At 53.7% G+C, this 12,713-nt stretch overlaps 1 protein-coding gene across 6 annotated transcripts in view; it reads left to right on the top strand.

Annotated features, from left to right (window-relative positions):
• The window catches only part of ZFYVE26 (zinc finger FYVE-type containing 26), a 76,739-nt gene extending 64,825 nt beyond the window's left edge, over positions 1–11,914 (top strand). For 4 of the 6 annotated variants that reach the window (XM_017349400.4, XM_002719561.6, XM_070065134.2 and 1 more), the window contains 7 exons: positions 1,622–1,819; positions 2,835–3,034; positions 3,684–3,825; positions 4,691–4,750; positions 5,361–5,543; positions 7,612–7,656; positions 9,818–11,914. In XM_017349400.4, the coding sequence (XP_017204889.3) occupies positions 1,622–1,819; positions 2,835–3,034; positions 3,684–3,825; positions 4,691–4,750; positions 5,361–5,543; positions 7,612–7,656; positions 9,818–10,021 (1,032 nt within the window). In that variant the 3' untranslated portion in view covers positions 10,022–11,914. Of the gene's footprint in view, positions 1–1,621; positions 1,820–2,834; positions 3,035–3,683; positions 3,826–4,690; positions 4,751–5,360; positions 5,544–7,611; positions 7,657–9,817 lie in introns of those variants that run through there. The other 2 variants (XR_016226489.1, XR_016226490.1) reach the window with 2 other exon arrangements.
• The last annotated feature ends 799 nt before the right edge of the window (positions 11,915–12,713 follow it).

The raw sequence follows: 12,713 nt of genomic DNA, 5'->3' as shown, positions 1-12,713 counted from the left end.
ACAGGCCAGCAAGAAGGAGTGCCCAGGGCAAAGGCCACTGGCTGAGCAGGGAGGGCTGGGGCTGGGGCAATAGCAGACAAGGTCAGGAAGGTAACAGGTCAAATCACGCAGGGCTTACAGACATTGGGAGGACTTGGACGTTGCCCTGAACATGAGAACCAGACTGAGCCCAGGAGGAGCAGTTGACTTAGGTCTTAACAGAACTGCTCAGGCTGACTTGTTGGTGTTAAACTTAGAAAAGAGGCAGGAGCAGAAGATGGCGGACCAGGGAGGAAGCTCCTGGACTAATCCTGGCAAGTGGGGATGCTGGCGTGAGCCAGCATGGTGCAGTGAAGGTGGTGAGAAGTAGTCGAGGCTGAGTGTAATTCCATGGTAGGACCACTAGGTTCTGCTGGTGGATTTCATGCTGGAGTGTGCAGGGAAAGATGACGCCAAGGTTTTTAACCTGAACAACTGGGAGAATGGAGTTCCCATCTGAGAAGGGGAAGACCATGGCAAAAGCAGATTTCAAGGAACCACCAGGAAGGCAGTTGTTGGTATATTAAGTCTGGGAGGTACCAAGAGGACACGTTGAGGAGGTCACTTGATCTAAGCTGGATATGCAGCTCTGGAGTTCAGGGGGAGGGAACCGGCTGGAGATGGGGATTGAGGCCTCATCAGCTGATGGTGAGACTGGATGAAACCAGCAAGAGAGTGAGCACAGACAGCAGAGGGGGCAGGCTCCTCTGAAGCCCGGGGGACGCTGGGGGAATCAGCAAAGCCGATTGAGAAGGAGCAGCCGGAGACAGAGAGAGAGAACCTGGAGGCCAAGTAAAGAATGTTTTTCTCAGTTAAAAAGTTAAAATTTACTTTAAAAAACAAAAAAAGCACAAAGAAGTGTGTTAAGGAGGAGGAAACCAACATCCATATCAAAAGCCACCAGTAAAGCCGGCGCCGTGGCTCAATAGGCTAATCCTCCACCTTGCGGCGCCGGCACACCGGGTTCTAGTCCCGGTTGGGGCGCCGGATTCTGTCCCGGTTGCCCCTCTTCCAGGCCAGCTCTCTGCTATGGCCAGGGAGTGCAGTGGAGGATGGCCCAGGTGCTTGGGCCCTGCACCCCATGGGAGACCAGGAAAAGCACCTGGCTCCTGGCTCCTGCCAGGATCAGCGCGGTGCGCCGGCTGCAGCGGCGGCCATTGGAGGGTGAACCAACGGCAAAGGAAGACCTTTCTCTCTGTCTCTCTCTCTCACTGTCCACTCTGCCTGTCAAAAAAAAAAAAAAAAAAAAAAAAAAAAGCCACCAGTAGACCCAGATCCTCAGTTGTTGAGGACCAAGAGTTACCTGTTGGATTTAACCAGCTGGAGGTCACTGGTGACCTGAGGGGCAGTTTCAGTGGCACTATAGGCACAAGAAGCTAGATTAGAGTCGGGTCAGGAGAATGTCCCAGGAGAGAAATTGGAGAGTAGGAGGAAGGCGGGGAGGGGAGCAGTCACTAGAGGGGGTTTCTCGAAGGTTCCTGTGCTGCCCTCAAGGTGAAGAAGCACTGCTGGAGGGGCATGAGTGGAAGGAAACTTGCAGAGGGTCCCACATGGTGCCAGAGCCGGGCCCAACACCTCGTTTTCTCTCCTTGGCCTGCTCCAGGAGAGTCCTCCGGAAGTCTTCATAGAAGGCATTTTCCAGCCAAGCTATAAGAGTGGGAAACTGCACACTTTGGAAAACTTGCTGGAATCCATCGATCCGACGCTGGAGAGCTGGGGAAAGTACTTGATCGCTGCCTGCCAGCATTTGCAGAAGAAGAACTACTATCACATTCTGTATGAGCTGCAGCAGTTTATGAAGGTAACAGCGGCCCCGTCTCATGCCCTCAACGCCGTGCCATGCGTGGGAGGCTGGGCTGTTCGAGATGAGGGAGCTGAGGCTATCACTTGGTCCCTGTTCTTGCAATGTGACCGACCCCAGAGCGAATCCACGTTGCTCTGTAGCGTTGTTGAACAGAGTTAGCATTTTCATCCTAAATGTTAAGGCAGGCTGTCATCTTGTCACTCGTGGCATTCTTCAGCAGTCAGGAGGTGCCAAGGTTGAAAAAGAAGTCTGGTAGTTTCAGGAGGGGACAGCATGAGTGCGGACCCCACGAGGAATGATGGGAAAGTATCTCTGGGGAAAATGTATAGAGGGAGAGGGAGCAAGCTCCTCCCCATCTGCCCGAGGGTTGCCCATCCTAAATCAGAGAGGTTGAGTTGCTCCGTGCCAGAGTGGGAGGGAAGCTGTTTAGATGGAGAACCAAAGATCCTTTTGGCAGGGGCAGGCGTTTGGCGCAGCAGTTAAGACGCTGCCTGGAATGCCCACGTGTGCCGTCAGAGTGCATGGGCTCAAGTCCTGGCCCCTCTCCTTCCATCTTCCTGCTATTGCACACCCTGGGAGGCAGTGGTGAAGGCACAGGTGATGGCTCGAGTACCCAGGTGGGAGACCCAGATGGAGTTCTCAGCTCATGGCTTCCACCTGGCTCAGCCCCAGCTCTTACAGGCATTTGGGAGCGAACCAGCAGATGAGAGTTCTCTCCATGTCTGTGTCTGTCTGCCTGCCTTCCAAATAATATTTTTAAATGTTTGTAAAGTGTGCTTGTTTCAGATCTCTTTGGTGGTGGAACAATGTCCTACCCAAGAGCCCAGCTAATCAGTTCATGTTAGGACTGCCTGGGCCTTGGAGTGGCTGACCGAAATAGCAGTTCAGCTGGGCTCAGAGTGGGTACTGGCAACCAGGCATCATGGCTGGCAGTCAGATCAGAATTTCCATCATGACCCACCTTCTGGCATCCCTGATCTCCACTGACCTGAGCGTTCATTTTCCTGTCTAGGACCAAGTCCGGGCTGCCATGACCTGCATCCGGTTCTTCAGTCACAAAGCAAAGTCATACACGGAACTGGGAGAGAAGCTCTCGTGGCTGCTGAAGGCCAAGGACCACCTGAAGATCTACCTCCAAGAAACATCCCGCGGCCCTGGGAGGAAGAAAACGACCTTCTTCCGAAAGAAGATGACGGCAGCTGATGTGTCCAGGTACTCGAGGCTCGGGGAGCTCATGGTGTTCCAGTCGGGGATGAAGCTGCTCTGGCCCATTCCCTGAACCCTTAAATAAGAAGAGTCGAGAAGGAGCCATCGTGGGCCAACTGTGGCATCTGGCCCAGCCGGGAAGCCTGCCGTGGAGCAGACTGAACTCCAAACTCCCACCAGTACCCTGTGTCACCGGGCCCCATCTTTGCCTCCTGCTGCTCTCTGCTCCCTTGCTAAGCTCAGTTGCTAGCAGCGCCACAGTCTGTCCTGGGCTTTCATGCTGGCTGGCCCCTTGCTTGGAGCACAGGATCTCAAGAAAACTCTCCACCCCGCTCATTGCCCCCTGAGTTTGAATCGCTACCTATTTGATGTTTACAGTTCCTCTCTCCCCTGGGTTCATATCTGTCTTGCCCTCTGCTACTGTCCTGGCTTCTAGGTGCTCAGTAGATAGCGATGGATCCAGTGGCTGGAGCACCTTAACTATTGTCTACGCCGGGCACCAGGCCACCTCTTTTCCTCTTGTCATAACCGCTGCAAGGGTAGTTTGGGTCCCTTTCCCATCAGCTGCTTCTTACGACTTCTCAGTCACCCAGCCTGTATCACCCCACCCCGGAAGCCCCGCACGAGGCTGGAGCGTGCTGTCCTGTCACCACAGGCACATGAATACACTTCAGCTGCAGATGGAGGTGACCAGGTTCTTACATCGGTGCGAAAGCGCAGGGACCTCTGAAGTCACCACTTGGCCTCTGCCAACCCTGTTTGGAAATAACCACATGAAGATGGACGTTGCCTGCAAGGTGCGTGCGATGGCTCAGGTTCAGACGCCGGGCAGATGTTCTCATCTTTCAGAACGTTTACCACCACTGTGATTGTCTAGGAATTATTACAGTAGGATTTTGTGTGTTTTTCTTTAACTTTGTATTTATTTGTTTTTGTTTTGTTTGAAAGAAAGATGCAGACAGACAGAGATCTTCGTCTGGCTGGTTCACTCCCCAGATGCCTGCAACAGCTAGAACCGGGTCAGGCTAAGCTAGGAGACTGGAACTCAGTCTGGTCTCCCACGTGAGTGGCTGGACCCAAGGACCTGAGCCCTCACTGCAGCCTCCCAGGGTGCACATCAGCAGGAAGCTGGAATCTGAAGCAGGGCTGGGATTTGAACCCGGGCACTCCAGTATGAGCGGCAGGCATCACAGGCAGCCTATTCCCCCCCTGCCAGCCCCTCGCCCCTGTTTCAGTTGTTGGGTGGCTTCCTCACCACTGGAATGTGAGCCACAGAAAGCTGGGACCGAGCCTTTTTTTTGTTTTTTTTTTTTAATTTTATGGTTCTCATTTTTCTCATGATGCATTTTATACTTCAGTGTGTAGGAGCTTTATCATTCACGTGGGGCTTTTGATTTAATCTGGAAGCATTTTTGTTTTTCAACTATACACCAAGTCTGGTTTTAGTTTTTCTCAGTCATAACAAGGTACAAGTATTGCATGTTGGCCGCATTCTTTAAGATATATATAGATATAAAATGCACGTGCTGGCTCTTGGATCCCTAGCACCTGGAGCTGAGTAGGAACCCAGCACATACTGGTTGAATCACTGAACACATAGGCGAGCTTGTCCTTGCTCCAGGGTTTGTCGCATCTTCGAGCGTGTCGCCCTCTTCTTTTCAGGTCATGCTCGGGGGGAAAAATGTGGAAGATGGCTTTGGAATCGCATTCCGTGTTCTGCAGGTATGACCCAGCTTATCCAGGATTACACTGTGGGCCGTCAATGCCTGGCCACTGTTCTGTGAGGAATTATTCCTCAGAAAATTTTTATCCCAAGAAAAGCAGATTTGCACGTCTCTTAAGGGGGAAATCCAGGAGATGGGTGTTAGGGGACTGGGTCAAATTCATGGCTCTAGGCCACCTCGCCAAAAACCAGTGACAAGCTGATCAAGGCTATCAGATGAATCCCCGAAGCCAGCTTTAGGACAGTTCCTTACCATTGCTCCCCTGCAGAACCCCTGCTCACCCTCACAGGAGAGCGTGGCTGCCACTGGCCCCAACACCTCGCCCTCAGTCCTCTGTCTGCACAGGAGCTGGCTCTGAAGTTCATTTTCTGTTCTTGGGATGAGAGGAACAAGGGTGGCTGTGGCACTGGGGCAGGAGCTGGAACAGGCACTAGAACCCCAAGGGGTGGTTTCCCCAAGCCCCCGGCACCACACAGACACCCCAGGAGCTGACCGGGGCATTGTGTGCAGTGTGCATGTCTCAGAGGAGTTTGCACACGTCACCTCCCTGCCTGTGGCTGCCATCCACCACCGTGGTCCTCAAGCCGTCTTCCCTCGTTCCACCCTAGGACTTCCAGCTGGATGCTGCCGCCACCTACTGCAGGGCTGCCCGGCAGCTGGTGGAGAAGGAGAAGTACAGCGAGATCCGGCAGCTGCTCAAGTGTGTCAGCGAGTCGGGCATGGCGGCCAAGAGTGACGGGGACACCATCCTCCTCAACTGCCTGGACGCGTTCCGGAGAATTCCGCCCCAGGTGCTCCGTCCCCGCCTCGCGTCCCCTCCCTCTGTTTCGGTGTCTGCACGTCCCTCTCTCTTTTTTTTTTTAAAGATTTATTTTATTTATTTATTTATTTATTTGAAAGCCAGAGTTACACAGAAAAGGAGAGGCAGAGAGAGAGAGAGAGGTCTTTCATCCGCTGGCTCACTCCCCAGATGGCTGCAACGGCTGGAGCTGTGCTGATCAGGAGCCAGGAGCCAGGAGCTTCCTCTGGGTCTCCCACACTGGTGCAGGGGCCGAAGCCAGGAGCCAGGAGCTTCTTCCAGGTCTCCCACGCAGGTGCAAGGGCCCTGGGACTTGAGCCATCCTCCACTGCTTTCCCAGGCCATTGCAGAGAGCTGGATCAGAAATGGAGCAGCTGGGACTCGAACCAGTGCCAATATGGGATGCTGGCACTGCAGGCGGCGGCTTTACCCACTATGCCACAGTGCCGGCCCCTGTCCCCCTCTTTATGTTGCCATTCCCCACACTGTGCCTGAAACACTGCAAGATGCCTTTAGCTTTGTACCTCCTCAGTAATTATGGCCTCACTCTGATCAGCCATTCCCTGAAAAGAGAATTAATGGTGATGACCCTCTGACCCCAGAAGGTGTCCCTCAGTGTCCCTTTGTCTGATGTGATGTGTGCCTGCACGTGTCCCTGCTGATGGAGTTGTGCTTCTCCCTGACCTCCGAGAGGTCAGGGTGGGCTAGCAGGTGACCTTGGAAGCCTGTTGCCTGCAGAACCACTCCCTCTCTCCCCCCGTGATTTCTTCATGGGGTGAGCAGAGCCGCATCCATTAGTGAAGGCCAAAGGCAGGCCTCTCGGGAGCTGTTCCTGCTCTGCAAATTCCCGAGCTCGCTGTTACCACTAGTTTCCCTCTTTGGCTCTTCCAGCAGGACTAAGTCTAAAAAGGAAGAGCCTGGCGTGGCACAGCGAGTTAAGCTGCCACTTAGGATGCCAGCATCCCTTATCAGAGTGCTGGCTCAACCCCAGCTACTCTGCTTCTGATCCAGCTTCCTGCTAACGCACCTGGGAAGGCAGTGAAAGATGGCTCAAGGGCTTGGGCCCCTGCCACCCATGAGAGAGACCTAGATGGAGTTCCAGGCTCCTGGCTTCAGCCTGGCCTAGACCTGACCATTTTAGCCATTTGGGGAGTGAACCAGCAGATGAAAGCTGTCTGTCTGTCTACCCTCCCACCACATGTCCCTCTACCTTTTAAATAAATAAATGGATTCTTTTTTTTTTTTTTTTTGACAGGCAGAGTGGACAGTGAGAGAGAGACAGAGAGGAAGGTCTTCCTTTGCCGTTGGTTCACCCTCCAATGGCCGCTGCGGCTGGTGCGCTGCGGCCGGTGCACCGCACTGATCCAAAGGCAGGAGACAGGTGCTTATCCTGGTCTCCCATGGGGTGCAGGGCCCAAGCACTTGGGCCATCCTCCACTGCACTCCCTGGCCACAGCAGAGAGCTGGCCTGGAAGAGGGGCAACCGGGACAGAATCCAGCACCCCGAACGGGACTAGAACCCAGTGTGCCGGCACCGCAAGGCGGAGGATTAGCCTATTGAGCCGCGGCGCTGGCTATCAATGGATTTTTTTTAAAAAACTAAAAAAGAGGAGTCAGGTGCCAGTGCTGTGGCTCAGCAGGGTAAAGCCATGCCATGCCAGCATCCCATATGAGCACCAGTTCAAGTCCCAGCTGCTCCACTTCTGATCCCGCTGCCTGCTGATACGCCTAGGAAAGCAGCGGAGGACGGCCCAAGTCCTTGGCCCCTGGCGCCCCCCTAGGATGCCCAGCAGAAGCTCTTGGCTCCTGGTTCCTGGCTTTGGCCCAGCCCAGCCCTGTCTGTGGCAGCCATTTGGGGAGTGAACCAGCACATGCATGATCTCTGTCTCCCCTTCTCTGCCTCTCTGTAACACTGCCCTTCAAATAAATAAATAAATCTTAAAAAAAAAAAAAAAAAAAAGAGGAGTCAGGCAGGCGCACCCACCTGGAGTCAGATGGCTGGGCTGAGACTGGTCAGACCCTTTTCCCTTTCTTAACTGCTTTGTTTCTGTTCTGCACAGGAGCTGGAGGGCCTGATCCAGGCAATACATAATGATGACAACAAGGTAAGCCAATGTCTCCTACCCTGGCAGTACCCATAATCCCTAGGTCCTTACAATGGTTCTCTCCAACTTTGGATCTCAGTGTCTTTGCTGTCCAGAGGTGGAGCTAAGCTTGGATAGAAGGGTGCAGAAGGGAGGGAGTCGATGGGAACCAGGTGAACAATGGCTGCCACTTCCTCCTCCCCAAGACAAGCATGTCCCAGGCCACTCTGGAGCTTCCGTCTTACTGAGGTCTTTCCACAGAGAGCCCCTGGCGATCCTTCACTTCCATCCTTAGGTTGACTGAATGAAGGGTTCCCAGACTAGAAAGGCATTTCTTTTCCCCGAAGGGGCAAGGGTACAGTGGTTTAAAAAAAAAAAAAAAAAAAAAAACAGTCACCCCCTTCGGCCAACAGTGTCCACTGGTGTCCCATTCTCCAGAATGAGCCTCTTCCCCGGGGGTCCATGAACTCCTCCCTGTCCTGGACACTGGCCAGCCTTGGCTTCCACTGCCTCTGTGAGGAGTGCCAGCCAGACTCAGAGCACTCTCAGTAGTCTCCATCTGTGGCCGACCCCAGGATCAGCACCTTCCTGACTGTAGGAAAACCCCCAGGCCAGGAGAGGCGCGGCCAGGCTGAGGGGCCCCGGCTGTCTGCAGAGGGATGAGCTGGCAGCTGAGTCCCTCACGATGAAAACTGATGTCAGGCAGACAGCTCCTTCCACGAGCGCAGGGCCGCTGCCCGTTAGAGATCCCTGGACGGAATGGGATGGCGGCCGAGGAAGTAGGCAGCACGTGTTGTAAATGCTCCTTTGCTATTACTGCAGCAGCCTGGGAGGGGCCGGGGAAGGTGGAGAATCACTCTTCTAGAACCACAGTGAGACCCCGACCGCATGACAGTTGCCCAGCTCTCCTGATGCCCAGCGATGTGGTTCTTTCCCAGCCTTCACTGAGCTGCCCGTCAACAGAGGCTTGGAGCCTGGGAAAGACACGCACTCAAGTCTAGGCCATCACCATCCCTTTTCCAGATTTTTTTTTTCCCTTCAGCAGCCCTGAAGTGATCTCAGCCCAGAGTCTTGCCAAAAACCAGCTCCAGCCATTTTCCATTCCAGACTCTCTGGGCAAATTCTTCTTCTCTGGGTAGGAATTCTGCCTGCCAATTTGTGAAATCCGTGTAGCACCATAGGTGCCAGGTGGAGCTGACGGCCCCTGTGAGCACCCATCAAGTAGATACCCACACTGCAGGACCGGGTCACTTCTCTGGGCTCAGGACCTGCCAGACCCAGAGCTGTGCGAGCCCATGTGTAAATGAGTTTAGGAAAGAAAGATTTTTGGGACCAAGACAAAAAAAATGCAAAAAAAAAAAAAAGGGGGCCTCACTCTTCACCATCCCAGAGCACGGTTCCCCAGGGGCGTGCTGGTGACACTAGGCCAGGGCAGCAAGGGGCTCTCACCTCCACCAGGCTTGGGATTCTTGAGACGGAGAGCGTGGGAGATACCCATGCCTCCAGTCCAAACAAGAGAAGCCAAGTTCAGCTCTCCTGATGGTGTATGTGTTTTCCTCCCCAAATTTCACATTAAAAAAAAACTTAAATTCGTTAGGTTGAATACAGAAGAATAGAGAAGGAAGATCTGTGTGTCTGTTGTTGGGGGGGGGGGTGAGAGTGTGTTTATTCATAATTTCTTCCATGTAACATGTATTTATTGAGCATCTACTATGTGCCAGTCCCGGGGCGGGGGGGGGGGCACCAGGAATCTGAGGGGTAGGAAAAGCAGACACTATTCCTGCCCTTCATGGAACTTACAGTCTAGTTAAGGAGACACGAATCAATCAAATAATCAGCCAGACAGCTGTAAAATCACAACCTGGGGGTGGTGACAGTGCTGGCTGTGAAGCCAGGAGAAGGCTGGGAGCCTGGGGTAGTAGGGAGGAGAGCTTTGGGGAGTGGGCAGACGTGGGAGGAGAGCTTTGGGGAGTGGACAGACGTGAGGGTCAGCCTGCCTGCTTTCCTTTTTAAAGCCTTAGCTTATTTGTGATAACTCAGTGACCAGCATAGGACAGTAACAGGCAAGCCCCCAGCTCCTCGTTTGGCAGGGGAGAAGTGATGTCATTCTGCCTGAGCTCCCGGGTGCAGCCCGCTCATTGGTTGGTGATTCGGTGATGGTGACCTTGTATTCAATCGCCAGGTCCAGGCCTACCTGACGTGTTGCAAGCTGCGTTCTGCCTACCTGATTGCTGTGAAACAGGAGCACTCACGGGCCACGACGCTCGTCCAGCAGGTGCAGCAGGCTGCCAAGAGCAGCGGGGACGCGGTCGTGCAGGACATCTGTGCCCAGTGGCTTCTGACAAGCCACACCCGCGGTGCCCACGGCTCAGGCTCCAGGAAGTGACCATGAGCCAGCAGGGCCAGGAAAACGTAGCCGGGGAATTGTGGCCACAAGAGTGGGGGTTGACGCCCCCCACTGCCATCCTCCAGCGGACTGGGACTTCTCCGGCTCTGCCCGAGATGGGAAAGAGCTGGGTCGGGGCCTGCCTGCCTTCTCGGGCAAGGACAGGACCTTTCACGCAAGTGCCATGTTTCCGTAGCATTGTGGACTCTGTGTGTCAGGCTGGAGATGGCTACTTCCTTCTACCTCAGAGTGAGTGTGTGCACACACGTGTGTACATGCACCTGCGCACTCGTGTTTACGCCCAAGCGTGTCTGAACAAATGAAACCCTGCCCCATTGAAGAGAGGCACTTTACTTTAGGCTCTGGCCGGTCTGACCCCAGCCCCTGCGTTTTGGTTCTTAACCCGGGTCGTCCTGTTTGTACACAGCCCCCTCCGCGTGGAGACGCTTTAGTGGCTCCTCTTAGCATAGCGCAACACCACAAAGATTGCCTCTTGTCCCTTCTTTCACTGGCCCAAGTTCAGACATGGCTTTGGGCATGTGCCACCTGTGGAGTAGCGCCATTTGCCAGCAGTCTCCTCTCACGGGCACTAGGGGTCAAGCCGAGAGGCTCTGCCAGGTTGGCTGATTGGGAGAGTTTTCAGGGGATGGCGTCTGAAAGCCAAGGCTGCGTGTGCACACGATCAGGTCTGGGAGGCAGACCCGTGGGCAGGACGATCCCCAGAGGGGAGCGGAGTGAAGAGTGAGCCTCTCTAGCAGGTGTGCAGCGGCGTGGCGCACAGCACGGAGCTGGCCCTCAGTAATGGCCCTGCCGTAGTGCTGTGGGGAGAGAAGGCACAGCTCCCTCTGGGAGGGTGCAGGGAGTGGAAAGGCAGCCAGGGTCCCGCGACTGAAAGGCTAGACCTTGCCTGCTGGAGCTCCAGCCCTGGTGGTGCCCTTCAGTTCGTTAGGAAACTGACTGTTCCTCATCTTACCTGCTTCCCTTCAGTCTTTTTTTTTTTTTTTTTGGACCCTGGGAGAAATACACAGATATACACAGATGCCCACACTGAGGCAGTGGGAAGGCACAGCACATCTTTGCTCTGTCTGAGCTGTAAGATTCAGGCATTCGGCTCAGAATCGGGCTCATAGGAAGGAGTCAGAAAGGGGCCAATGACCAGGTCGCATCCAGCTGGCAAGAATTCTACAAGCAAGGGTGCTCCTGTGATGCGTTGGCTTGTCTCCCCGCCCAGGGTGGGACAGTGTTTAAGAAAGGGTCTGTCACACTCAGTGCTGTGGATTTGCAGCTGAGCTGAGCAGCCTGGGCCTCCCACCAGCCAGAGCTCAGCCTGTTGATCTCCACTCTGATGCTGAGACAAGCGGGGACTGAAGCTGAAGTAACTGTTCCTGGTGCTTAGAAACCCTGTGGATTTCCCACTGAACCAAGAGTTTTAGGAGTAAAATGAGCAACTACTGTGGACAGCTGTCACATTAAAAGTTTGGGCCCTATTAGGAGAAAGGCTGTAAGGAAAATTCTAGATCCCTTTGGGGTGGAGCTTAACAAGCAGCTTTCCCTTCCTTGGGCCACAGAACGCATCCACTCCCCAGGCAGCAGCCTGCCCTCCTCAGTCTGCCTTTTTTGCACTGAACATAAGCACTTTATGAATGAGTTGCAACTCTTGCAGCCCTTAATTTGGGATATTAAGACCAGATTTTTTTTTTTCTGACTTTTTTCTCTGTTTGAGCTATGAAATGGGCAACCATTGGCCAGACTGACATAAGATGAGACAATAGAACTTTGAGCATTATGCTGTGGCCTCCAGCAAACAACAGCAACACCAAATCCACTGTACATGTTGAGGCGTTCAATGTCTTACAAGCAAGTCACAATAAAATGTCCTACAAGTTTCCCGGCTTCCTGACTTCTCTGGGCTGTCTTGTTTTACCCTTTCTATCCGTTTTCCTTGTATCCTTTAGAAAAAGAGAAGAGGCTTGGAGTGGTAGCCCCGGTGTTTGGCCTAGTGAGGAAGACGCTGCCTGGGATGCCTGCATCCCATATCTCATTACCTGGGTTTAAGTCCCAGCTCCAGCGCCCACTTCCAGCTTCCTGCCAGTGTGTGTCTAGGAGGAAGCAGATGATGGCTCTGATAGTTTGATCCCTGCCACCCACGTAAGGGGCTCAGATTGGGTTCCTGACTTCTGCCTGGCCCAGCCTCAGCCATTGAGGGCATTTGGGGAGTGAAATCAGTAGATAAGAGGAAGGTCTCTGCCTTCCAGATTAAAAAAGGTGAGTGGGAAAGATCAGATGGCCTTCAAATCTCAAAGTTGCTGTAAATGATTTCCATTCATGACTGATGATTCTTTGGTTGGGATTTATGTCAAGTCTCCTATGTGTTAAAAGCTATTCATGTACCCTGTATCAGCAGAAAACTGTTTGGTTTTGTTCTTATTATTTATTTGAAAGGCAGAGTTACAGATGGAAAGGAGGAGACAGAGCAAGCTTCTGTCTGCTGGTTCACTCCCCAAATGGTCACAATGGCTGGGACCGGGCCAGGTCAAAACCAAGAGCCTGGCCGGCGCCGTGGCTTACTAGGCTAATCCTGCGCCTTGCAGCGCCGGCACACCGGGTTCTAGTCCCGGTCAGGGCACCGGATTCTGTCCCAGTTGCCCCTCTTCCAGGCCAGCTCTCTGCTCTGGCCCGGGAGTGCAGTGGA

This window comes from Oryctolagus cuniculus, chromosome 20, assembly GCF_051225735.1.
Source record: "Oryctolagus cuniculus isolate XC-2025 breed Fujian yellow rabbit chromosome 20, ASM5122573v1, whole genome shotgun sequence".
NCBI classification, from domain to species: Eukaryota; Metazoa; Chordata; class Mammalia; order Lagomorpha; family Leporidae; genus Oryctolagus; species Oryctolagus cuniculus.
This window is presented reverse-complemented; position numbering and strand designations above follow the sequence as displayed.